General features: G+C 39.9%; 2 protein-coding genes across 2 annotated transcripts; both read right to left on the bottom strand.

The window, feature by feature from the left end:
- Positions 1-1462: 1462 nt before the first annotated feature.
- ndor1 (NADPH dependent diflavin oxidoreductase 1) lies at positions 1463-7710 on the bottom strand. Its single transcript, XM_028417897.1, has 15 exons — positions 7598-7710; positions 7123-7262; positions 6783-6860; positions 6089-6186; positions 5913-6011; positions 5742-5843; positions 5124-5327; positions 4707-4834; positions 4248-4459; positions 3964-4071; positions 3776-3890; positions 3058-3204; positions 2855-2973; positions 2636-2730; positions 1463-1861 (listed from the first exon to the last, which is right to left on the bottom strand). Exons 2-15 carry the CDS (start codon positions 7255-7257, stop codon positions 1717-1719), a joined length of 1785 nt encoding a protein of 594 aa, XP_028273698.1. The 5' UTR covers positions 7258-7262; positions 7598-7710; the 3' UTR covers positions 1463-1716.
- A 455-nt stretch (positions 7711-8165) lies between these two features.
- Positions 8166-23519, bottom strand: lrsam1 (leucine rich repeat and sterile alpha motif containing 1). The gene is made up of 25 exons (XM_028418312.1): positions 23317-23519; positions 21485-21652; positions 21339-21395; positions 21108-21152; positions 20052-20129; positions 19453-19521; positions 19286-19370; positions 19079-19200; positions 18897-18987; positions 18517-18626; positions 18346-18375; positions 16800-16922; positions 16257-16396; positions 16115-16159; positions 14446-14516; positions 14247-14346; positions 14077-14164; positions 13900-13974; positions 13509-13589; positions 12801-12896; positions 12469-12567; positions 12266-12397; positions 11065-11131; positions 10015-10223; positions 8166-9757 (listed from the first exon to the last, which is right to left on the bottom strand). The coding sequence occupies exons 2-25, from the start codon at positions 21554-21556 to the stop codon at positions 9635-9637; spliced, it is 2208 nt and encodes a 735-aa protein (XP_028274113.1). The 5' UTR covers positions 21557-21652; positions 23317-23519; the 3' UTR covers positions 8166-9634.
- Between the last annotated feature and the right edge of the window lie 750 nt (positions 23520-24269).

The raw sequence follows: 24269 nt of genomic DNA, 5'->3' as shown, positions 1-24269 counted from the left end.
TTTATTAAAAATGTTACAAAAAACCACATGCTTTCAAAGGGTGTCCTAATTTTTTCACATGACTGTACATGTCATTGTACCAAGGGCCTCATATACAGTGGGTACGGAAAGTATTCAAACCCCTAAACTTGTCACTCTTTGTTATATAGCAGCCATTTGCTTAAATCATTTCAGTTCATTTTTTTCCTCATTAATGTTCACACAGCACCCATATTGACAGAAAAACCACAGGAGTATCAGAGAAACTCCGCAGGATCTTCAACAACCATGACATCCCGGTCCATTTCAAACCTATGACAACACTGAGACAGAGACTGGTTCACCCGAAGGATAAGATTCCCAGGGAGAAACACAGCAATGTGATATATGCAGATATATGTCCAGTGCAGTGAGGAATGCTCTGATCTGTACATTGGAGAAACTAAACAACCACTCCACAGAAGAATGGCTCAGCACAGGAGAGCCACCTCCTCAGGACAAGACTCAGCTGTTCACCTCCACCTCAAAGACAAAGGACACTCCTTTGAGGACAACAACATTCACATTTTAGACAGGGAGGAAAGATGGTATGAAAGAGGAGTCAAGGAAGCCATCTATGTTAAGCTGGAAAGACCTTCCCTGAACAGAGGTGGTGGCCTCAGACATCATCTTTCTACCACATACAATGCAGTGATTTCATCCATTCCCAGGAAGTTTGCACATACTCACAGTAAGAACAAAGGGCTGTCAATCAGTCCCCCTCCGGCAGTTTCATAGTCGTTAGCCAGTCGTTAGACACACCTGGCCCAGTCAGCCAGACCATCACAGGTAAGTATGGAAACATTTAGTGCTATTGTTTTTAAGTTTGACCCAGACCCACCCACTGAGGTCTGTAACCACATATAAACCATGTTTCCCCACCAAACAGAACTGATGAAGCTGCTTGATGAGCAGCGAAATGTCTTCGAGAAAAGTCCAGACGCCTTGCTTCAATCTTCTCTACACAGAATGGTTGACATTTTTGCAGATGTATTAAAAAAAAAGTAAAATATGACATGGTCCAAAGTATCAGAGCCTTTGCTGTGACTCTCATATATTGGACTCAGGTGCGTCCATTTCTTCTGATCATCCTTCAGATGGGTCTACACCTTCATTTGAGTCCTCAAATGAGGATCATGAGGTCAAAGGAAATACATGAAGAGCTCAGAGACAGAACTGTGGCGAGGCACAGATCTAGCCAGGGTTACAAAAAAATGTCTGCTGCACTTCAGGTTCCTAAGAGCAGAGAGGCCTCCATAATCCTTGAATGGAAGAAGTTTGGAACGACCAGAACCCTTCCTAGAGTTGGCTGTCGAGCCAAACTTTGAGCAGTGTACTGTGCACTTTGTTGTGACGTTTCTTAGCTGACGTTGACAGTGTTGTAGCAACCCCCATCTGAATCAAAGTGGGCAAACTATGCCTCTCACAAGAAAGTGACTACTGCTTTGGAAGTCTTCACTTGCATGTTTACTTGAGATTAACAACTCTGCCATTTCATTTATAGTACACATGTAATAGAAGCAATCCCCCTCAAAGAGTATTGCCTCATTTTACGTGAAGGGCTTAAAGGGACTGATGGACACTATAGTCAAGTGATTTGTAGTGATTAGACAACCAGCGTTTTAAAAATACACTCAAACATGCTGCCGTTAGATTTTTCCACTACACCATGAGTAGTAGCCAGTTGAGGCCTAGCGATCAGGACCAGGTCTCACTCTGAAATCGACCTAATCTCTCCATGGTTTCCAGCATCTCCTGAGCTTCCTCTGTGGACATGTCTCCCTCTTGTTGGAAGACCTCTTTCAGTGCGTCACATACACTGGTTGGCATCTGTTTAGCATTGCTGCATGGAACAAAGGATAGGTCAGCAGTGTTTATCAGGTGTAGTATGACATGTCAGTGTGGGTTATTTACAGAGTATGAGCAGAGCAAAAGCGATTCAGATAATGGCAGTAACAATAGAGGCCTGTAACTGTTACAGATATTATGTTTTATTTCAGCACTGAATAAAGAATGTGAGTGCTGCTTGAACAGACAGATGGAATTTGTGAGTGCGATGACCATAACAAGGGCTAAATATTACCCTGTCCTCCCAGGTACCATGTTTACACTGCTACCAATATTAACTGAAGCCAGTACATTCTAGGGCTCAATGAGTAATTGAATTCAAATGGAAACTGATTTGAAACTGCAATCAGTAAATCGCAAAGGCCCAAGGCCACTAAACGGTGCAGTCAGGTGCAAGAAAAACTCACCATCTACAGTTCACAAATGATTACCAAGCATGTACAAATCCATGTTTTAATACACCTGGGTTGTGCATTGGTAAGTCTGATTGGGGAGATTACCTTGTACACAGCCACTAATTAATAACTACTTATGCAGGTGGATCCAAAATGTCTTTATATAAATATTATACAAAGAATAATATCTGGTTTCCAACATCAAATTATTTATCATCATATCTGATCTAATAATCCACATCCACACATGTGTGTGCATGTGCAGTATTTCAATGATGCTTTCACTCAAAGACCATCAGATGGCATCATGTAGGAACAGACCTACCTGACAATGAGAAGTCATATCTACGTATGTAGTAAAGCTTTGGACTCACCCAGCAATGTAAAAGCAGGCATTTTTATTGGCGATCATGTCCCACAGGAGTTTAGCGTTCTCCCTCACACGATGCTGTACATACACCTTCTCCTCCTGAATAAACACACACAGCGTTGTTGCTATTCTACAGATACAGGCACATTCAGTGTGCTGGCTGTGATGAGAGTTTCTGCCTTAGCTGTGGTATTAACACAGGTATAAAAAGCATATTTCTGACCTGATCTCGGGAGAAGGCAGTGAAGAGGACCAAATGTCCAGCCCTCATCCTCTCCTCCCACTCTGACCTGAAGTAGAAGTCTTTGGATTCAGAGCGGCAGCCAAAGAACAAGACGTTAGCTAATAAAAAGTGAGATGAAGTCAGAGCTGTGAGAAGACATGGAGTAGGACATTTTGTTTAAACAACAGGAACCAAGACCTCACCAGTTTTTCCCTCGGCAATCCTCTCCTGTAACGCAGACCTAAAGGGTGCCACACCTGTTCCTGGTCCCACCATTATCACAGGGGTGTCATTCTCTTTAGGGAACTTCAGACTTCCCTTCTTTACCCACAGAGGCACACACACTTCTCCTGCAACACCATTGAGTAAACACTTTTAAAATTGTAAGGACGCTTTGTGCTTTTGGATGAACTGTGCAACTCTGGCTCCTTAGAAACAATAAAAACTTGAATTATCTGTTCATATGTTTTACCTAGAGACCTCTAGAGGCAATTTTTATGAGACACAGCCACATCTGTGGTATATGCATAAGCAGTCTTTCATAGGTCTGTTTTACTTGAGTTACACATTTAAACTTGACTTGAAAACCTGTCATATATATGAACCAAATCTGTTCTGCTGCTGTTAGATCCACTCCATATCCAGTTCTCTCTGGGTATGGTGTGAAAAACATTTACATAACAGCATTTAATAAGGAGCTTTTGTTGCGATTCAAGAGACACAATAATTATATAACACATGGCTTTCATGTGATGTAAAGGATTGACGTTAAGAAAACATTTATAACACACAAATTAGTGGCATGTGAGGCAGTGCAATCACAAAAACATCAGGTGAAGTGATGGCATCTGAAACTCATCCAAGTCATTAGGATCCAGCATCTTCTGGGAACCACAAATGTCTGTATAAGCAGTGAAATACCTTGTGTGGGGTCCAGTGATGCTAACCATGTGGAGCAGAGGCCTCTTCGGGGTGTATACAACTTGGTTTTGTAGCGCACCACAGCTACTAGGATCTGAAGCCGGTCAGGGTGAGCCTGTGGGGGTTGCATCTCTATTATACATATTTTTTCCATAGCAGTTAACTAGTTGTTAAGACGTGTGAGCTACCTGGAGAGAGGAAGCAATGGAGAATGAGCGAGGCTGGATCTCAGGAAAGAGATCTAGGAGGTAGTCTGGTTTGAGCTCTGCTGTGGTGTGGGGGAAATCTGCCAAGACCTACAATAGCAAAGGCACATCATGGTGAATCATTATTCCAGGGTTACACACAGCCCTACGATGTATTTGAACATGTCTGACACATTGATTTAATTAGCTACACATGCCATTTTTGCAAAATAAACTGTCTGAGATACTGGTTAAGTTATGGATCTAGCAGCATAGCTCTGACTAACCTCCAGTGCAGTGCGGCGGGGCCGGTTACAGTAGCTGAGCAGATCCTCCTGGCCGCCTGCTGAGCTGAACTCGGCCAATTTCTCCCGCTCCAGCTCATTGGACGAAAACGTTGCCAGCAGCTCAAAGAAAGAGCGGCGAGGGACAGCCGCAATGTCCAGATAGATCTCCACCAGGGTTCGTATCGTGCAGGGCTGAGGAAGCCTGACTGGAACTGAGAAGACATTTATTCAGTCCTCGCTTCTCTTCAGATGTCAGTTAGACAAACTGAATGCCTTTGAGAGAGCACATCAGTGCTTTGTCATTTTCATGCTGTGATTTTGCTTTTCAATCCTTTCATGACTTATAAAAATGATCTTAAACCAACTGCAGATCCATCACTGACACATACACACGCCAGTAATTGTTATTAAAAAATATATATATTTACTGTGTAACCATACATAGAAAAACACACACACCTGCAGTGTTGTCGTTGGGTCTAAGAGTGAAGCTGGCCTCTGGATCTAACCTAAGAAGCTGACAGAACCGCTGTATATCGTCTGGTGAGTTACAAGGATGCATCATCACAACATCCCCAGCAGAGAACCTGCACAACAATCACAACCAAAGCACCACTTACAAGTGCATTCAAAGGAAGAACACATTATTCACAGTTTGAATAGTGGAAATGACTACAGCTTCATGGGTGCATTTAGTGCTGGCAGTGTGGCTTAAACCTGCTTTACTACAAACTTAAAGCATAATATTATGAAATTTTGGTATTCAGTTGTAAAATATTATTTAGCAGGTGCAGATGTTTACTTGATCTCCTTCATTAAAGTGACTGTGTGCTCATGTATTGCTGTCAGAATATCATAGATAGATGCAGGTCATACTCTATACTGGATCCAGTGATGTCAAACTCGATGAGTCTGACATCTTGAAAGTGTGACACATCTGTCACTCTGCTATTGGACACCATTCTGGCAGAAAAGGGATGTGACTGGGAGGGGACAGGCTGCTCTGTGAGAATCCACTGCTTGTCCTGTGTCTTCTCTTTCATGTCATCCTGGAAGTGGAATGTGTATGTTGGAGGGAGTCTGTCACATAAAAGCACAAGCACAACACAATCAGGTTTTCAGAGCACACGCACAACAAACCTAAACACAGAAGGTCCACCACAACCATGTCTGTCAAGCAGTATTGCTTTTCTTTACCATGGAGACTTTTGATTACATTTACCTTTTACGATTTTGTCAGGAATAATTACTTTCCAAGAGATTTGTAGTGATGTAGTAGCCTTCCTGTTCATGTCCATTACTGTTTAACTAAAACAAGAGGTACTGTAGTATCTTAATAGTGCTTAAAAATTCACATACATTTGTTGGACATTATTTTAGCTAGTCTGCTTTAATTGTTTTAGAGGACTGTTAAGAGTGGGAGCAAAGACCACATAGGGGCTCACAACACCCCTTTAGTGATAGTGGAGCGCCAATGATGGCAACAGTACTCACGGTTCACCATCCCTCAGTGGGATTACACTGGCTAACGATGGGTGCAAAGCAAGCACTTTCTTCCAGAATGACGTGAGCCATGGGTCAATCACAGCATCGGATCTGCATCAAACATATTTGTTAAGTAAGTTAAAAAAAATCCCTACAAGGATTAGAATTCTTTTTTCTTACCCTAGGTCATGTTGGTCATCCGCCAGCCCCACAGGCAGCAGCAGACTGGCACCCAGCTGTATGAGGCGCTTGTAAAGCTTCTTGGCCACAAAATTGAATCTATGACATGAAGCAGCTGATGCTTTTACGTGAGTCATATTTAATGCGTACAATGAAAAGTGTAAAAAAGGACTGACTTTGGATAGGAGGAGTCCCCCAGTCCCAGTACTGCACAATCCAGCCGACTCAGAGAGCCAACAGGTAAAGACTTCTTGAAGAGGAACCTCCAAAAGTGCTTTAAATAGATGTGGACAGAAAAACATGTCAAACTCAATCATATGTCTGACAATGTCCTGTATTCATCTCTCTCACACACACACACACTACTGGTCAAAACTTTTGAAAACCCCAATTTTCTAGTGTTTACATACCTACCTATAAATGCAACACTTATGAGAACTTCTGCAACAGTCAGAAAAACAGTGAACAATATTTTATTTCCATTGCAGAACAAATGCTACAAGTGCCAAATCTGCCAATGGTAGCTACTTCGAGTCACACATTTTGGTTTATAAATTAATTTCATGATGTATTTTTTAACATCAATTTGTCCAGTGCTTCCATTTCAGAGTACAATGAGACATTAAACTGCATAATTTTCAATAAAAACGGAAAAAAATGGGGTGATCTAAAACTTTTGACCAGTCTATTGTGTTAATTCTTAATAATGACAAAACAAAAACTAACAAGGATTACTGACATCACTGACTGAGAAAAACACACAGTGCTGTTGTCTGATACAAACAACTTTGCTTCACATTAATTATTTATTTATCTTATAAAACAGACAGGTCATCCAAACTAACACTATTTCTTTCATGAGAGTTTTACCTTCATATTGTCAGGAGGGTCACCTTGGCCAGTAGTGGCACACACAAACACAACTAGAGTCTCTGAGATCAGATTAGCCTGTTCAATGGGAGAAAACACGTATGAGGTAAGAGTGTTCATGTAGCTATTGTCAGCATTAAAATATTCTAACATATTGTGGGATCATTTTGTCCTTCTCTTAAACCGTATTCTTGTAGCTGTGGGTCCCATAGTGCAGACTGTAAACTAACTATGGCTAACATTTCAATCCATATTTCTTTCAGAAACACAGTGAACCAAAAGTGTCTCCTGATGACGGGCAAACATGGCAGCTCTGCATCCTGTGTGACACCGCACTCACCACGTTGTAGCTGTCCAGAGGCAACACCCGGGCCTGCAGCCGCCTCCTCCTCGCCTGTCGGGCTATCCTCTGCGCTGTATCCTGGGCAGTCCCGGTCTGACTCCCATAGAGGACGAGCAGGGCAGGGTTTGCCATTATCACTGAAAGCAGCCACAACATTCCATGTTTAATCGAGCACATTGACTTTACATAGTAAAATTTAGACTAAAATGAAAACTCGTTAGTTCTCTTATTGACAGCTTGTATCGCTAAAAAAGTTTAGTATGTCTACAGTAAATATTACGTTGATTTCTAAATCAGTCAAATATATGCCCTTTGGTTTAATTCACGACTTGTGCTCCTCTACTCCTCTGACTGACTGGCTGGCTAACTGCTAGCAGGATGCAGCTAACTGAGTGACTCAAAATACGGTCAGGTCTTCTTTGGTATAAATTAATATATATCGTGTATTGTCTAAATGAGCCAATTAACTTACCGCTGCTGACTTCTTCAGTGACTGCTGTAAGCGATACTAAAAGTGACAAACTGTTTATCAAAGCAGTAGCTCCTCACTTCCACCGCCACACTTTACGGCAACTTCGGTCTGAGCTGTGATTGGTTTGTGCAGTGACGCTGCATTCAGGGCTCCAGAGAAGATAGAAATTCGCGTTTTTACTTTATTTTTCTACCCACTATGACTTTATACTACAGCAGAATAGCTGTGATTATCGGTGACTTTACACAAAACATATTTATAATATTTTCAAACTGCAGTTGTAGTTGTGAGATCATAATAATCATGCTCCCATGCATCTTATACTGCAGATGGCAATGGAAACCTCATTGTAAGTAACCACGTTATAACTGAAGGGATAGTTTCCAAAATGTTTAGGAGTTGTTGATGGATTTTGTTTGCCGAACTGCTGAGATGTTTAAACGCCATTCAAACCTTCACAAAAAATTAATTGAAATGCTTCTTTACTGGTGTCTGATGGAAGGCTGGGAGTTCAAGGCATTTTATTTAAAAGCTTTTCATTTCCCCGTGGACCTATAAGACAAGAAAATAATAATATTGCAGGATAATAAAGATGTATCCTTAAAAAGGTCCGAAACATATTTGTATTTCCGTATATTCTCTAAATATATTTCTTTATACTATTCGTCTATGCACAGGGAATACATCTCTCCAGCAACAAAAAACTTGTACACAGACCACGAGTTTATATCACATGATCTAATGATGATCAGCTTTACTGTCAAGTGGTTTACAGTTATTAAAGATATTTCCTGAACATGCTGAAAGGTTAAGAGCACTTGGTATACTTTGACATGGATGAACAGATGATGTGTTAATAGTTAATAGCTTTTAAGCTCCAAATAGTACATGTACAGCAAGGATATCAACTGATATTTGAAGACCAGGTGAGTCAGCTTGGTTTGCAGACAAAGATTTTGATGTCAGCTGTGCTCAACTCTGACTTTATTTAGACACCACTAAAGCACAATGTTTCCTTCAATGATACAGACATGGGAAGAGAGTGTTTTGATGTGTAAAAGTAGGTGAAGCTCCCCTTTATGAACATCATCATTTCTGGTGGCATTGTGCTTACATGGTGCATATTAATCATTAGTCAGTCATGCTATATTCTCAAAACATTATATACGCTAATGTGAAAAAATCTACTACTAAAAACAATCCCAGCTTCTTTTTTTTGCTTTTGTTTAGATGCTCAAGTCAAACAAACACAAAAAACAGGTCCAATAATAGGTTGATATTTGATCAGTCCAGTGTGTGGGATAATTATCAATATGATAATTTATCAAATTACAAATCTTTTTGTTCCCTTTTTCTATCTGACGTGTAAATAAAAAACAATAAATAAAACAGATCATTAGAATAATGTTTTTCATTTGCTATTTTGGACTTGAGCATTAAAACAAAATTAAAAGCAAAATGTTCCTTTGTGACAATTTTTCAAGAAATAATAATACAAAGTTTTTTATTACTGCACAGACCAACACTGCTATATAATTTTCTCAAACAAACATTATATAAGCGATTGCATGATGCCCAGACAATGCTGAATAAGAATAGAGACTCTGTTATTGAGTGTAAGACAAGCTGTAAAATAGATGGGGCTGTGTTAGTGACAGCACTCAACCATGACAGCAAAAAGCTCTGATACTTATTAATATATAGCATTTTAGTTACTTCTTAATTTAAATAAAAAGAGGATTTGAGGAAAAGGCACATAGCATTAAAAAGTATACTAAGGCAAAGTGAGTCTTTCACCAGTGGGAGGTGCCATCCACCTAGCTCTCCTAATATAAAACAAAACATTAGAGAAACTGAAAAGAACAAATATTTCTACTTGTTACCCCCTGTTAATAGAGGAAAGTGGCTCAGCGCTTTAAAACCTGTAAAAGCCTTTATATACACAACAACATTTACGTACATCATCTTGTTTCATGCATAAATACCGTGGATAACGTGATGGTTGGTGAATGGTAGCATAGTGGACAGCACAGTTGGTTAGTTGTGATAGAGACGTATGCGCTGGTCTATGTTGCTACGGCAAAGAGGGCAGGTCTGCAGAGCATCACTGCAGACATGACAGCAGCATACATGACCACATGGCAGGAAGATGACCTGAGACTGCAGAGGGAGAGACAAAGCATAGTCAGCCACTGGGACTGCATATATCCCTACAATAACAGGAAGTACAATTTTACCTTGGAGTCAGTAACATTTAGCAAACACAGTAGTTAAGAATGTGCTGAGTTACTATTCACACTTCCTGTTACAATGCACTCAAGTAATCAAACAACCTTAGAAACTGATGGACTTTAACAGTTAAAAAAGCAGCTTTCCCTTTGTAAAGAACACTGAGTGTAGCATTCATGTTTCCTTACTCCAGTCTCCATGCAGACCACACACTCGGAGCTCCCTGGTCCCTCCACAAGAGTCGGGGCGGAAGGGGTGACAGGGGTCCCTGGGGTGAGCGGTGGGCTTGGTATATGGGTAGTGGTAGCAATGGGAAGAACTGGAGGGGAGTGCGGAGCTGGAGCTGTGGGGACAGGTTGTGCTTCATTCACCTGCTCAGCAGCCCTACAAGCACCTGCTGTAGAAGGACATCAGTGGACAGCATACAGTCATCAACATGGAACACAAACGTCATGGGGTTTTATTAAGTTTGCTTGAGTAAGTAAATACATTTCCAGTCATGTTCAAAAATTAGTAACCCTCTGTGATGTAATCCTATGTTTTTTGTAATTGAATACAAATTATAAAAGGTGTTGATAACACAACTATTTAGCAAAAATTAAGCCAAAAAGAAAAAAAGCATGTTTAATACTGCGTCCCCCCTTACAGCTTCCATAGGATTGAATTAGCTGAGCTGCAGCAGGTGCTGCTGATGATCAGTCCTTGATGAACTGATCATCAGCAGGTGTACAGACCTCTATAAAAACAGATGTTTTGGCAGTTTGCTTCAGAGTGTGTGTTAACACAATGAGAAGAGGGAACGACATGAACAATGGTGTTAGAGAGGCAACTGTTGCTGCACATCAGTCTGGAAAGAGAAAGACTTATAAAACCATTAATGTGACAGCACAATTAGAAGAAGACTGAACAAGTACAGTTTGTCTAAAAAACACATGGAAGGTTCACTGAACTGCATCTGAACAAAGAACAATGTCCTATGGACATACGGCCAAAGGGGAGCACTGGGACACCTGCCCAAAATCTCAATGAATGGAAGCAATGTTCCAAGGGAGACATATTATTACCATTACTTCAAGTTATTGCTGGAATCTACAATAAACAATGGTGCAGTGAAAGCACTAAGCTTAAGCACTAACACCCACTACAATCAAAAGATTTTGAAGTTTTTAGACAAAAAACAGATTTAAAAGACTAACTGTCAATCAAAAGTACTTAGTATATATTTGTGTGTCATTTACCTTCAGGTCTGTGTTCCTGGGCCCAGTTCAGAAGAGCTTTCTGGATTCCTACTTCAGTAATGCCAATCTGAAAATAAAACAAATAAAACAAAGTCGTGTGTCTAATACCACCACACTACTACAGCATAAAACTGCCCCCCCTGTGCAGGGCTCTAGTGACTTCTTCTGTCACTTTAATTCTAGACATGGCTTAATCATTGCTTAGTGTCTTAGCAGTTCTTCAACACTCTTTAGACATATTCCTCCCTATTTCTGTTAAGTCTTGTTCTGTACTGTTTGACTCTCTTTGAACTTGTTGATAATACTTCTCACACAGTTATTGAAACCTGGAAGCACTTTGATAAACTTGTATATACTTTTCCTGCTTTGTAATCATTAACCATTCTTTACCCCAAGTCTAAACATTAATTGTATAATGTGTGTGTAATGCAAGCTACCAATCCTCACTTTAAGTGCAAATCAAATACTTCCGGGACCACTCACTTAAAGCATGCAAACACATTCATTATCATACATACAGCATACAGTATCAGTATACATACAGTATCATAACATTACAGTGATTTGTACTATATTTAAACAAAAAGGGGATAATAATATTGACCCTTTTTTTGTTTTTGTGGACAAAAAAAAAATCAATCAATCTAAAGTAATTAGGTTATTATAATTAAGGGAAATACTATGGTAGAGTTTTGCTATAATTTATATATTCAAGGACTGTTTTGTAGTCCCTTTGGGAAGCTTCAACTGTCGCCATGTTGACAGCTTCATATTCAGCCTTAACTCATGAGTAGAGTTGAGGTGGAGAGGCAGTTGCAGAAGCAGGTAGCTTGTGCTTTAAGTCTGCATCTGCCCGTCTCATGCCCATAATTATGCAAAATGCTATTTTTTTATTTTTTTTAATGAAACCAAGTGAGGTATGTAAAAACACACTCCTGTATAGATGTCACAAAAGGACACTTTGGTCAGTACAGACTAAACTGTACCAGTCTGTAAAGATGCAATTTTGAGGTTGATGGCACTTGATTCACTGTTGGAGTCAGTGCAGTTTTCGACACTTTGCTTGGGCTTCATATCTATGCCCTGAATGTTCACACGTAATTATGATGATAAGACACTCTGTATTGCATGGTAGCACATGTAGTTATATTTATCAAGGGCAAAACTGACACAAACAAAGGTGGAAGTGATGCAGCCAAACCTTGTTGAGATCAGAAGGAGTCATGTGGCAAATTGCCTCAGTTGTCACTCGATGATGAGCCAAAATTGGCAGATAGTGCTGACTTGACAGTCTGCAGAGCAGGTTGACCAGCTCTTTCTCCAAACCGGCTTCCTGCAATGAGATCACAGTTTAAATAACACACGTTCAAATGAATGTTCCAGCTGCACTGCTCTGTATTATACCTGCATGCGCAGTGACAGGGGTTTAGCATCCAACAGTCTCTGGTACTGGATCATCCAGTAGTTCTGCTGGTTGGACTCACACTTTTGCTCCATCTCTGCCTAGAAAACACAAATTGACTCTCATATAACAGCTGAATCCAAACTGAAAATGACAAGAATTAAGGTAAGATCAGAGCAAAACATGGACTTCACTATATTGTTAACCATCTATCAATTCAACTTTAGATTTTAGATAAGCTTGACCAGAAGATGATAAATATGCCTACAACTCTTGTATGAAACACTGTTAGCCACTGAATGCATGAAATGTAGTGAAGTGACCAGTCACTCACCAGAACCTGCTGCAGCTCCTGCTCCCTCTGATCCCTCTGTTTCAGCAGCTGCTGCAGTAAGTCACTGAGAGCTGTGCGCTGCTCTATCAGAACTTCCTGCACAGACATCCCGTCACAAGAACACAAGGACACATTAAAAGCTGTCAAAACACCAACAAAGAAAAATGCCTCCAGTGCAGGTCAGAGAAATAAGATAATCATCTCCTGACATTTTGCTTTTTTCCTGTCAGAAAAAAAATTAAAATTCAATGCTTTTCCAGACATTTCATGACCTTCAAGAAAACTATAATTCCAATAAATATTGACAAACCTGTGACACCATCAATTGGACATTTAAGCCTGTACCAGAGGTACATGGCAAGTCTTCCAGAGTTTATGCTTTTCACCTGACTATAAATTTAAAGGAAAGGTAATTGTTTTTTTTTTGTTTGTTTTTTACAAATCTGAAGATATTCAATAAAGGCATTCTATAAATATTGTTTTTCACAAGAAGAAGACAGACAATCAGAAAACCTAATGAAAGAAATGCATTCCAATGAAAGAAGTGGGAAAATGTGTCATTTACTTAGTAATTCATTTTATTGTCTCAAAACGTCATTTTGACAATGAGCTGATTCAGTGTATCATGCAATGACATGGAAATAATTAAATGATGTTGGCAGAAAAAAATCCATGTGGGAATGCAAAGAAAGAAGGCATGTTACCCACCTGCAGATTCTCAGCATCCAGACTGCGTCTTTTAATCTCCAGTTTAGTCAGCTGCGTCAATTCACCCTCTATGAGCTTGATCTGGGGATAGTGAAGAAGCAAGCATGAAGCTAGCATGGAGAGAGGACATGCAGCTGAAGGCAAAGTAACATCAATAATGATCTAGTGATGAGAATTAAAAAAAATCTGTGTTTTGTCATTTTGTTAGTATGAGAAACAAATGAACAAAATTATAATTAGAAAAATAAGAAATACAAATAATGTTTGGTGCTTGTAATCAGTATGTTCATCTTTACCAGGATCATTATGCAAACGGCAACAGTGACACTTAAACCTGCATGATGTTTTTTGTATTTGGCTTTTTAGCATCAGTGGAACTTTCCACACACACCTGGTTGCGGATGTAGCCATGCACAGAATCTTTCTGCAGCTGCAGGGCTTGAAACGCTGCTTTCTGCATCTCTTCCTGCAGAAAGAACCCAGAGGACAGTTCATATCAGCAGGGTGTGTTTTTAAATAATGCAGAATTTTTTTTCAAGACAGTAAATTAACCCCCAGACACACGTACCTCCTGTAGGATGTGGGCAATGGCTTTAGATTTGTCCAGAACTTGGAGAGACAGCATCTTGTCAAATTTTTTATCCAAGTTCTCCATACTGTTACAAAACAAGATTACACATGTTTCATAGGTTTGCAATGTTGTGATCTGGTTTGCATTTGTCAGGGTGTGTGCTTCACCTCCTGCAGGCCTCTGAGACTAGGCTTTGTCTGCGATGTTCACTGGCCTCCTGGAGAAGGCTCGTGGCATAGCTGTCTGACAGCATCTTCTGCATGGCAGCTAATTACACAAAGACAAGTAAGTTTGGAAGAAAAGATAGTGTTGCAAGAGGGACGGTCAAGAAGAAAAGATCAAAATAATTTCACATTAGCTCTCTACCTGCCACCTCCTTCTTTCTTAATGAACTGGCCTCTTCCTGCGTGATGGCAGTCAGATGTTCCATGCGGATCCTAAAAGGGAAGTTTATGATATTGTCATGTCATCCTTTTTGTAAAACTGCTGACTGCAGCAGTAACCATGGTGCCCGACAGCACAATAAGATTTGAATTGTGTTTTAACAAATGAGTTTTAATACAAACGTAATATAAGCGTAACATTATATCAGAACTCATATGGGTGATTGATGCGTTTGTGTATTGTAAATGCAATATGCAGAGTTTAGTTAAGTTTCAAGACAACATAGTACATACGTTTTTTTACACAGTTGCCTCCCTGCAGATCTTTTTAGAAATGAGCATCTTAGACCTCTAGAATGTGGTGACAGCAGCTGGTGAACACTCAGGCTATCGCTTCATTTTTGGAGAGACAATACTCTGAGACTACATTTGCCTTACAAGCCACATTGTTTATTTATGATTATGTGCAGAATCTATTTTGCCAAACCTGATGGTGTCCATTCATAATTACAAGTGTGCGGCACCTACGTAATAATTACTGTCTACTGAAATGACACCCAACCTCATATTTGTAAGTCCACATGAGTTGCCATGGATTTTGATGTGATCATTGTCAGTCATGTCGCATGGTCCAATGGGAAATATATTTGATTTACAACCACATTCTGAAGCAATTTAAGTCTGACTGAAAACTCAGTTCATCAAATCATCAGATTATTGTGTCATACAATCTGAAAAAAACCTATTTGAGTCACTGCAGGCTGGAAATCTGAACGCTGCAAAATAAGATTTAAACAGGACAAGCTGAAATATGTATTCCTGTATTGAAGCCGTCAACAAGTGTTGAGTATCTGAACTTTATAATTTGGCCCTGGTAGCATGTCCACATGCTCATACTGGCTTATGAACTTTACACAACTGAGGCTAATGGTCATTAGTTTTGCAAATACTTAAACCCCAAATAATAGATAGGCAGAAGTCATTATGAGTGGAGCGTAAACGAAAGTAATGCATAGACACAAACATCATCTTGAATGATCAGGAAGGCTTTCATGTGATCTGTGGTTTTTACCAGGCAAACTCTGAAACCAATTGTCCCTACTGCTGTTGTACAAACAACTACAAATATGGTGTGTGAAGCCACAGACTACTCTCACAGAGTACACTGTACTTGACATTACATAAACAAAATGGACGTCTTTTACACTGTTATATTTTGGTAATGAAGATCTTAGGGCCAGTTATTCGGCTTTTATTTTTTCCTTCCCAGAAAACACGTGGTGCCTCTCATTTGTATACTGCCCTTTACACTTTTTTCTATTATATTTATTTTAGATACTTTAATAATTAAAAATTGTTTTTAAGGCTGCTGCCAAGCAGTGTCATACAATGACCAGCAAGGCGCGTCACACCAGTGAGTGCACTGGAGGCAGTGTGGGTGAAGTGTCTTGCCCAAGGACACACAACAATGACTAGGGAGGAGTTGGGATTGAACGTCCAGTTATTGGACAACCCTGCTCTACCACTGAGCCACTGCTACCCAACTAGGCAGTCTATTATAGACCCCTATACAAAAGAATTGTACGATCCTCATCATGTTCTCTTTGCTGCAGCAGATCTGAATATTAGGGATCAACACTTTGTTCACTCACCGATCTTCCTCCATGGCTTGGAGAAATTCTGCACTTCTTTTCTGCCTGAACAGAGACAGCTGTTAGTGGTCAGTATCATCTATGGGCACTACAGCATCTGTACAGACTTACCATCTGAACAGCCTCTTCCTTGAGGTCCTACCTGTTGTTGATTAACAGCATGCTGCTGATGCGGCAGCTGATGCTGTTTTCAGCTTGTCTGACTCTCTCTAGAATCAGCAACCTCTCTGCTTCCTGAACCCTCTGCTGCTTGTTGAGCCCCTGGTCCACACGCTCCTGCTCCTAATCATCAAACATGATACAAAGTAAGTCAAGTCAAAATATGCAGATAAGACAACTACCGGTACCTAACTGATAATATCATTTGACTTATCAGTAGCCAGTTTGAGTGTATACAGCACAAGCTATAATTAACCTGAGAAATTAAATGTTCTCATGATGTTCTGAAAATATTTCAACTGCTGACACTGAATTCAGGACAAAATCAGAATGCTGCACTGCTGTGTGACAGCCTTCATAAATGCATTCATACGGATCCTGCTTAGTTCTAAAACCATCAATAATACAGTGAGAGTAGAGACTCCTGTAAACAGCTGCTTGAAACAGTCACATACAAAAAATAAATTATACAGTAAATCTTATCCATTAGTGAACTGTTCAATCACAAGATAAACACTTAGGGTACCTGACGGACTGAGTTAAGGATGTTTTCTTTGTGGGAGTTGTTCATGAGTAGAAGCTGTGTGTGCTCTCTTTGCTTCCGTTCCAGATCCCGCTCAAAGGCCAGCTTTTCCTGCTGCTTCTCTTCCTAAAGGATCAACACCACCATATGTACTGTGCATCACACATATGTATTTTATTTTAAAAAAAACAAACTTTATAGCATTTGAGGGCACTGCTGGTCAACCAAGCCAGCAAGGACGGTGTGGCATTAGCTATAACAAAGCAGTAAATTGCACTGTAAAATGTAATTGTAACATTACTTAAAAGTATCAAGTGGTCTTAACTCATATGTGCTTACTTTGTTGACTCTACTAAGTTACATTTAGTTAATAAAACGTTCTAATGAAGAAAGTATTAAACAGCCTCGAGTAACCTTAACTGAAAAACTGTGACCTCTGTGGCTATGCAGACTGAGGTGGACCTCTAAGTCTTGCAGTCTTGCATCTTATGCTTCCAGTTTGGTGAAGTACTGACACACAGGTGTTGGTAAATTTCCTAAAGACACTTTAAGCATGTTAAGTGACACTGTAAATGCGTGGTCATAAAGTAATTCATCTGTTTAGTGTTATGTTGTTATGTATGTAAAGAGTATATGTAAAGAGTATTTAAATTAAGGTAAATATAGTCATTGATATTTTTTATCTGTAGACCTTTCTTTACTCCCCCAACCACTTTCACTCATGGTCCCTTCATTCAGGGCGTAGTGCATTAATTTGCACCATCAGTGAGGGGGGGCTGGTTGTGTTAACCCCCCATCCCCACCTCACGTGGCCCTTGCATTGTAGTCCTGCATTACACACACAGGTTAATAAATTTCACAAAGATATCTTAAGGATGATGACTGATACTATAAAATTGCAGCAATCAAGGTCTAAATACTCTGAGAAATGATATGTCCAAGAAAATAAGTCAAGGCACTTGGACTCAAACATTTTTTTTATCTTCTGATCTGTAGACATTTCACTGCTCCCCAACCACCTTCACTCATGGTGCAAATGCTCCATTCAGGGACTGAGCCATCAGTTTCCTCATACTTGAGTAGTGCTTACTTAACATAACTCACACTTTTTATGTAATCTGAACTGATATTTTATAGTACACCAAACTAATTATTTTGACTTAACTATACTGAAGTTTACTGTCATAGCATGAGTAGTCTAAACGCACCTTTTCTCATCTTTAATGACTTAAAATTAATGACATACTTTACTTAAATTATTGCCTCAAATTAAATTTTGAGGCAATCGGTTTCCAAACTTTTTTTAAGTAATGTCAACTTATTACACTTTACAGTGTGGAGAAATAAATGTCACTTAGGCTTATTAGACCTATGGGTTTTTCACAACAAGCAATATAGTTAACACTCAGACGATCAGCTATTAATAATAAACACTATTTTGTTGCAACACTGCCCAAGAAACTGCAACAAAGGCAGGGAAGGAACAGTGCTTCTGGACAGAGGCTGAATAACATGCTGTTTGTGTTGTGCGTTTGATGGACTCACAAACCTTTCTCCTCTCATAGTCACTGAATTTGGTCTGCAACAGAAAGTAAAACTGATGAGACTTTTAGTATTGTTACCATGAATTCAAAACGGAAAGAAAACAGTGCTGCATAGATGCAGGCCTGGCCACCATTTATCTTTCTAGCTGTGTGTGTTCTTTTGTTTTCCACTGTACCTGCCAGGCTGCCTCCAAGCCATCCAGATAGTCGATGCTCTTTTTACCACAGTCATTCTCTAACACTGGAAGGAGATACTGGGATGGTGGGCAGTACTCTTCTCCCAATTCTGATGACCAGAGAAACCAAGGAAGCTAGAAATATTGTCAATGGCACTTTTCTTCTTTACAGAGACCACGACCAGTTTAGTGGTGATTCCGAAGTAGCAACACAATAACTAGTGCTGCTTCTATGTGTTCCATGTGTCATTATGTCACTACTGCAAATAATGATATCAACAGTAAAAATAAAGAAAGAAGAATAATTGGACATTTCCCATAAATGATTACACTGTAGTTTCCCACAGACTGTCAAAGTAAATACATAAAGTAAAATCTACCGTTGCATAAGAAACGTTGGATGCTTTCTGTTCCTTCACCACACACAGATGCAGGTGGGTACGACATCATGGCAGCATCAAGTGCAAAGCTCTGTCACAGCAAACACACACAATATAATATTACTATATAGCACAGTCTTTATGCTGCAGCCTTCTTCTGTTTTCAAATCCCAGATACACACCTCTAAGGTTCGGATGTAGGCCAGAGCTTTAGGAAGCTGCTCAATGCTGTTGTCCCTGAGATCTAGTGTGCGCAGACTGCCCAAAGAGCCGACTGAGCATGGCAGCTCAGTGAGACAGTTCCCTGTTGAATACAAAGCAATGAAAAACATGACCAATAACATCTCACTGGTGCTTGTCCTCTAACTCACAAACATGAGCCATCATACCTTTCAAATTGAGTGTCTGCAGGTGATGCAGGCTCCCAATGGACTCTGGCAATACCTTCAAACGATTCTTTTCTACATTTAGAATCTGACAGAAAATGACCACATACATCATGAGAAGCATACACTCATTTCTTAAGCACAAAGAGCAGAGTTTAAAATGGCTTTACCTGCAGAGCTGTCAGTCTCCCGATGTCCTCGGGGAGCACATTAAGCTTGTTCTCATGTAGATCTAAAACCTTTAGAAGCAGACAAATTCTGTCAACTATGTTCGAATGGAGGTCAGATAAATGTTGGAAAAGCTCTCTCTCTCTCTCTCTCTCTCTCTCTCTCTCTCTCTCTCTCTCTCTCTCTCTCTCTCTCTCTCTCTCTCTCTCTCTCTCTCTCTCTCTCTCTCTCTCTCTCTCTCTCTCTCTCTCTCTCTCTCTCTCTCTCTCTCTCTCTCTCTCTCTCTCTCTCCCAGCCTTACCATTCAGATTTTACAACTGGATTTTCTTAAATAAGGTCCTGCTGAACAGGTTTTAAAGCTCACATACTTACAGTAGTAAGTACAGTACACTTCTTACAGGACTACTCTGTGGCTTCACCAGGCACGTCACAATACCCCCATGGCATCAGGCAACTGCAGTATGTTTTAATCTGCTCTTTATATATTTTTAATATCTTATTTCAATTGAGTAATTATTGCCTGTTATACTGTGAAAACAGTTTACCTCTGCTGCTGTAAGTTGTTTTAATGCAATGACAACAAATATTATCTGTTCTTTACCTTTAAAGTGGCGAGAGCGCTGATGTCACACCCTTTGGGCAGCAGATACCTCAGCTCATTGTTGTGAAGGATAAGTACCTGAAGGACAACAGAGGACAGGTCTGACTGCTTAATGTTGAGTTAGAGGACATACACACATATGGACACGAGGGAGCTGTGTTCAGTTGATTCACAAAGTTCTCAGTCTCCTTCAGTTTTTACACACTTTATGTGTCAGACCTTATTTCTGTAAAAGTTGCAGAAGTTACAGTTTTGAGTCTCTCCTGATTTTCCGGTCAGGTCCTCTTAACTTCTGTGAAACGTATTTATCAGATTATTTTTCTGAAATTGGTCTTTCCTTCTCCTCTTGCCACTGGGGCCATTCTATGTGAAATCATCCAAGGCTGCCAAATGACCCCCTCAGATTTTTTATTAAAAAATTCGCTGATGCGAAATTTCATTTATATTTCTTAGTTTTTGGTCGATTTGCTTTCGGCTAAGTTTAAGCTTTTACTTCATGGCCTCTGTTGCATGTAGGAATCTGGTGTTTGCTGCATTTCCCTTAATATCAGAAAATGTAATCAAATTTTTCCTATCTTAAGTAGTTTTTCTATGTCAATTTTTACAATTTTTATAAAAATGTGCTATTTTCAAAGCCGTATTTGACCATGTTGACAGTAATCCAGCTCCTTCATATTTGTTTCACATGATCTTACATATCTCAAGATATAGATATAATAATGCACATGCTAGGGGTGATTTATTAGCTGTCATATAAAAAAAACACAGAGTATATTATTTGTTACATTTCAAGTACATCTCTGGACACCATTGTCTAAGTCTTTCACATTACTTTCACTGTGGGGATGGCAAATGCTTAGAGTTCTTATCTATACATCTTGCGGCTGATTCAAGCAAAATAATATAGTACCCGACTACAGTCTGAAAAGTCCAAAACCTTTTGTAATGATAGATTCTTAGTTATTTGGGTTACCTAGTATAGATTGATAAGCACAAATGTATTGGTTACATACATTCAAATAAATAAGTAAATATAATATTAAGGTTGATTTTTACCTTTTTCTGCAGTACCTTGCAGATGGAAAACGCACTTGATGGCACCTGAAGAGAACAGATTATACTTTAATATTATTTTAATATTATTTATAATCCTGTATTAATCACTCAGTCACATCCCATTACATTCAGTTGTATGTGTAATGATGATGTATCCCTAAAAGGTCACACTTTAGTATTAGTATGACCTGGACATTTTTCTAGGTTTCCTTACTGTTAACAGTTACTAACCTCTGTAAGTTCACAGGCTGAGATGTCCAGAATGTCATCAGCACCTGCTTCCTTAGACTTAAGGTGGAAAAAAAACAGTTACTGGAATATATATTCTCTCTGTCATAGATTGGTGACACAGCAGGAAGATGTGATACACTTCTTACTCTGCAAAGCTGATACTCCAGCTTCTTCTGGGAATCCTCGCTGGGCTTCCTTTTCCTGAAGAACAGAGGCATCCTGAGTCTTGTCTGTCCTGCTGTCTCTGTGGCCCTCCACTGTATCTGTTGCTCCGTGAAAATGATGGGCAGGTTGCAAAATAGTCAAGAAACTGCCTGCAGAATGGAAAAGATTAGATTGTAAGGACTATGTAAAGAGAGCAAGATGACTTGGAGTCATATTGCAATAACCCATATGAATCACTATCAGCCAGTGTATAAAAGAATATAAAATTAATACAGGTTACTGCTGTTTTCGTTTAGGTTACTTGGGGGCAGCAGCAACAGCAGATCCCTGTGACACCAATTTGGGCAACCCCTCCCTTTCTAAGCCTGTAGGCCAACATCGTAGGTTGGGTTAGGTCACCAAAGTTAACGAGTCGGTGTATATGTTAGCAAAAACCATGTCGGACACCGTAGGGTTCCCTGTGTTCAGCTGCATGTCCTCCTCGCTCCATCGCTGGCTGTCATGGTGGAGTTCATAAAACAACATGGCCTTTATACATGACTGGGAAACTTTCTGGGGAAAACTAGTCTTATTAGGAGACGGCATTCATCACATTTGGGGTAGTGCAGCTTTTATTTCTAGCAACACAGCCTGACAACCAACCGCCTGGAGGCCAGGAGGCAGAGTCGCTGTCCTACACACCTCTCTGCTGCTTCTGGAGGACTGCCGCCCTCTATTAAAAACACATTAAATACAAATAGACACAGTAACACTAAGCTTAATAATCTATAATCTAGAAGTTAAGATATGTTAATCTAAATAACCTTGTAAAAAAACACACTAATTAATACTTTACAATTTAATAGAACACTCAGGTGTGGAACTCCATTTCTCCGTTGGGGGACTAATAAAGGTATTCTTAATCTTAAATATACGATCCCTCCACTCTAAGTCGCTCTTAGTTAATGATTTAATCCTAGATCATCAGTCTGATATATTCTGTCTCACTGAGACTTGGTTACAGGATGAAGAACATGTTGCTTTAAATGAATCAACTCCGTCTGGTTATGTTAACTATCATGTTCTTTGAAGCACAGGCCGAGGAGGAGGAGTGGCAGCAATCTACCGCTCCAGTCTTCAGATGAATCCTGGAGTTCCCCAGTATGTGAGAGGGTCTCCTCGGGTTGGGGAGAGGTCTCTTAATAGTGGTTTTGGCATACGGGCCAAACAGCAGTGCAGAGTGCCCAACCTTCTTACAGTCTCTCAGAGGGCAAGAGGAAATAAATACCTCAGTCTGCATGGGTTTGACACCCACTTTGACAAGACATGAAAACATGTCTGGTTATGACTGGTATCCATTCTAATCTAATTTGCTTATAATATGAGTGTCAAATACACCTGGGTGGCTAAGAGTGTCAAGTATTTCCAAATAATGATTCCTGTCTCTTATCACCCGTATTCCTCGCTAAGCCACGGAAGTAGCAGGCCCTGTGGTGGGATGTTGTCAGAGGGATGTAGGATTTCCATAACTTTCGTAGCTGACAGCACAGATGTTAAAAAAATGTAAACGTTGCTTCACTACCCACTTCATAACACTTATTCTGTTATAATATAAACGGCAGCTGTGAGGATATCTCGCTATGTGTAACATATTTTACGTTAGATAACCAGTCACATGGCTGGGATGTAAGGTGTGTCTTCCCCATCGCAGCTTGTCTACATGTAGTTAGTTAGCAAAGGCGTGCTAACAAAGCTAACAGGTAAACAAAGGCCCTAAACTGTAAACACGTCATTGAGATTATTAAAATACACTGATGCTCGGTTCCATACTCACAGCTTGCGCGTTGATACGTGCTAATGTCGTTTCACTGCTGCTCACTTTCACTCCTGCTCACACGAAAACCTTGAATGTAGCTCGTTATATTTCCTGGTTGAGTCTCTAGCGTAACCCTCAGTATTCTCAGTAATATCATCCGTGTCTGACGCCGAGCTCAGTGGACTGAATCCTTCAGAACCACAACAGTAAACTGTCTGTTTTCTTCTTCGGTTAGAAAATAACAGGGCACAGATAACTATGTCGCCCTCTACAGTATGAAAATGTCACAACGTATACAGTATGTACATGTTGAAGACTATGCAAGTGTCATTCTTTGTTTATTATTTACTCTATTCTATGTATGCAAAGACATTTTAACACAACATTTTTACCCTATGTATTCCCTAAAAAGCCTTACTTGCAAAAACTACCCCCTAAGAAATGAAAGATACAAAAAAAACTAGGATCAATATTACCAGCCCCTTATGAACTGTCCTCTTTGGTTAGCAATAGCACAAACAAGTTTGATTGCTGCAGCTGAAGTATTGCTTTGAACGCTGATGCGAGGGATTGCTCTGAATTGCTGAGAATCAGAGCAAGACAGAGCTTTGTATGCCTCTGTGTGTCAGTCTGTCACCATGGTAACAGCAGAGGAGACCTCAAAAACCACTCCAACTTTGAGAGCCTGGCGTGCAGAAACGATTCGGAATTAGACAATTCTGAATACAAGTTTGACAGAGCAGGTAGAGAAGGTCTCCAGGATGATCAGAAGAAATGGACGCACCTGAGTTCAATATATGAGAGTCACAGCAAAGGCTCTGATACTTAGGGCCATGTCATATTTCACTTTTTTTTAATAAATCTGCAAACATGTCAACAAGTCTGTGTTTTTCTGTCAATGCGGGGTGCTGTGTGTACATTAATGAGGAAAACACGAACTTAAATGATTTTAGCAAATGGCTGCAATATAA

Source organism: Parambassis ranga, chromosome 12 (genome assembly GCF_900634625.1).
Source record: "Parambassis ranga chromosome 12, fParRan2.1, whole genome shotgun sequence".
Taxonomy (NCBI): domain Eukaryota; kingdom Metazoa; phylum Chordata; class Actinopteri; family Ambassidae; genus Parambassis; species Parambassis ranga.
Note: the sequence above shows the minus strand (reverse complement) of the source record. Positions and strands in the feature narration are given on the sequence as shown.

Bases quoted from the DNA above. Each gene is read 5' to 3' on its own strand.
- ndor1 (XM_028417897.1), bottom strand. From the start codon at position 7,257: ATGGCAAACCCTGCCCTGCTCGTCCTCTATGGGAGTCAGACCGGGACT. The intron at 4,072-4,247 runs GTTAGTCAGAGC...TTGCTATTGTAG, and splicing joins CCCGCCGCACTGCACTGGAG to GTCTTGGCAGATTTCCCCCA. The intron at 2,974-3,057 runs GTGAGGTCTTGG...ACTTTTTATTAG, and splicing joins GATTGCCGAGGGAAAAACTG to CTAACGTCTTGTTCTTTGGC.
- lrsam1 (XM_028418312.1), bottom strand. From the start codon at position 21,556: ATGCCTCTGTTCTTCAGGAAAAGGAAGCCCAGCGAGGATTCCCAGAAG. The intron at 14,517-16,114 runs GTGAGTGAACAA...CTTCCCTTTTAG, and splicing joins CAAGCCATGGAGGAAGATCG to GATCCGCATGGAACATCTGA. The intron at 11,132-12,265 runs GTTTGGCTGCAT...TTTTATTTTCAG, and splicing joins CTCCTTCTGATCTCAACAAG to ATTGGCATTACTGAAGTAGG.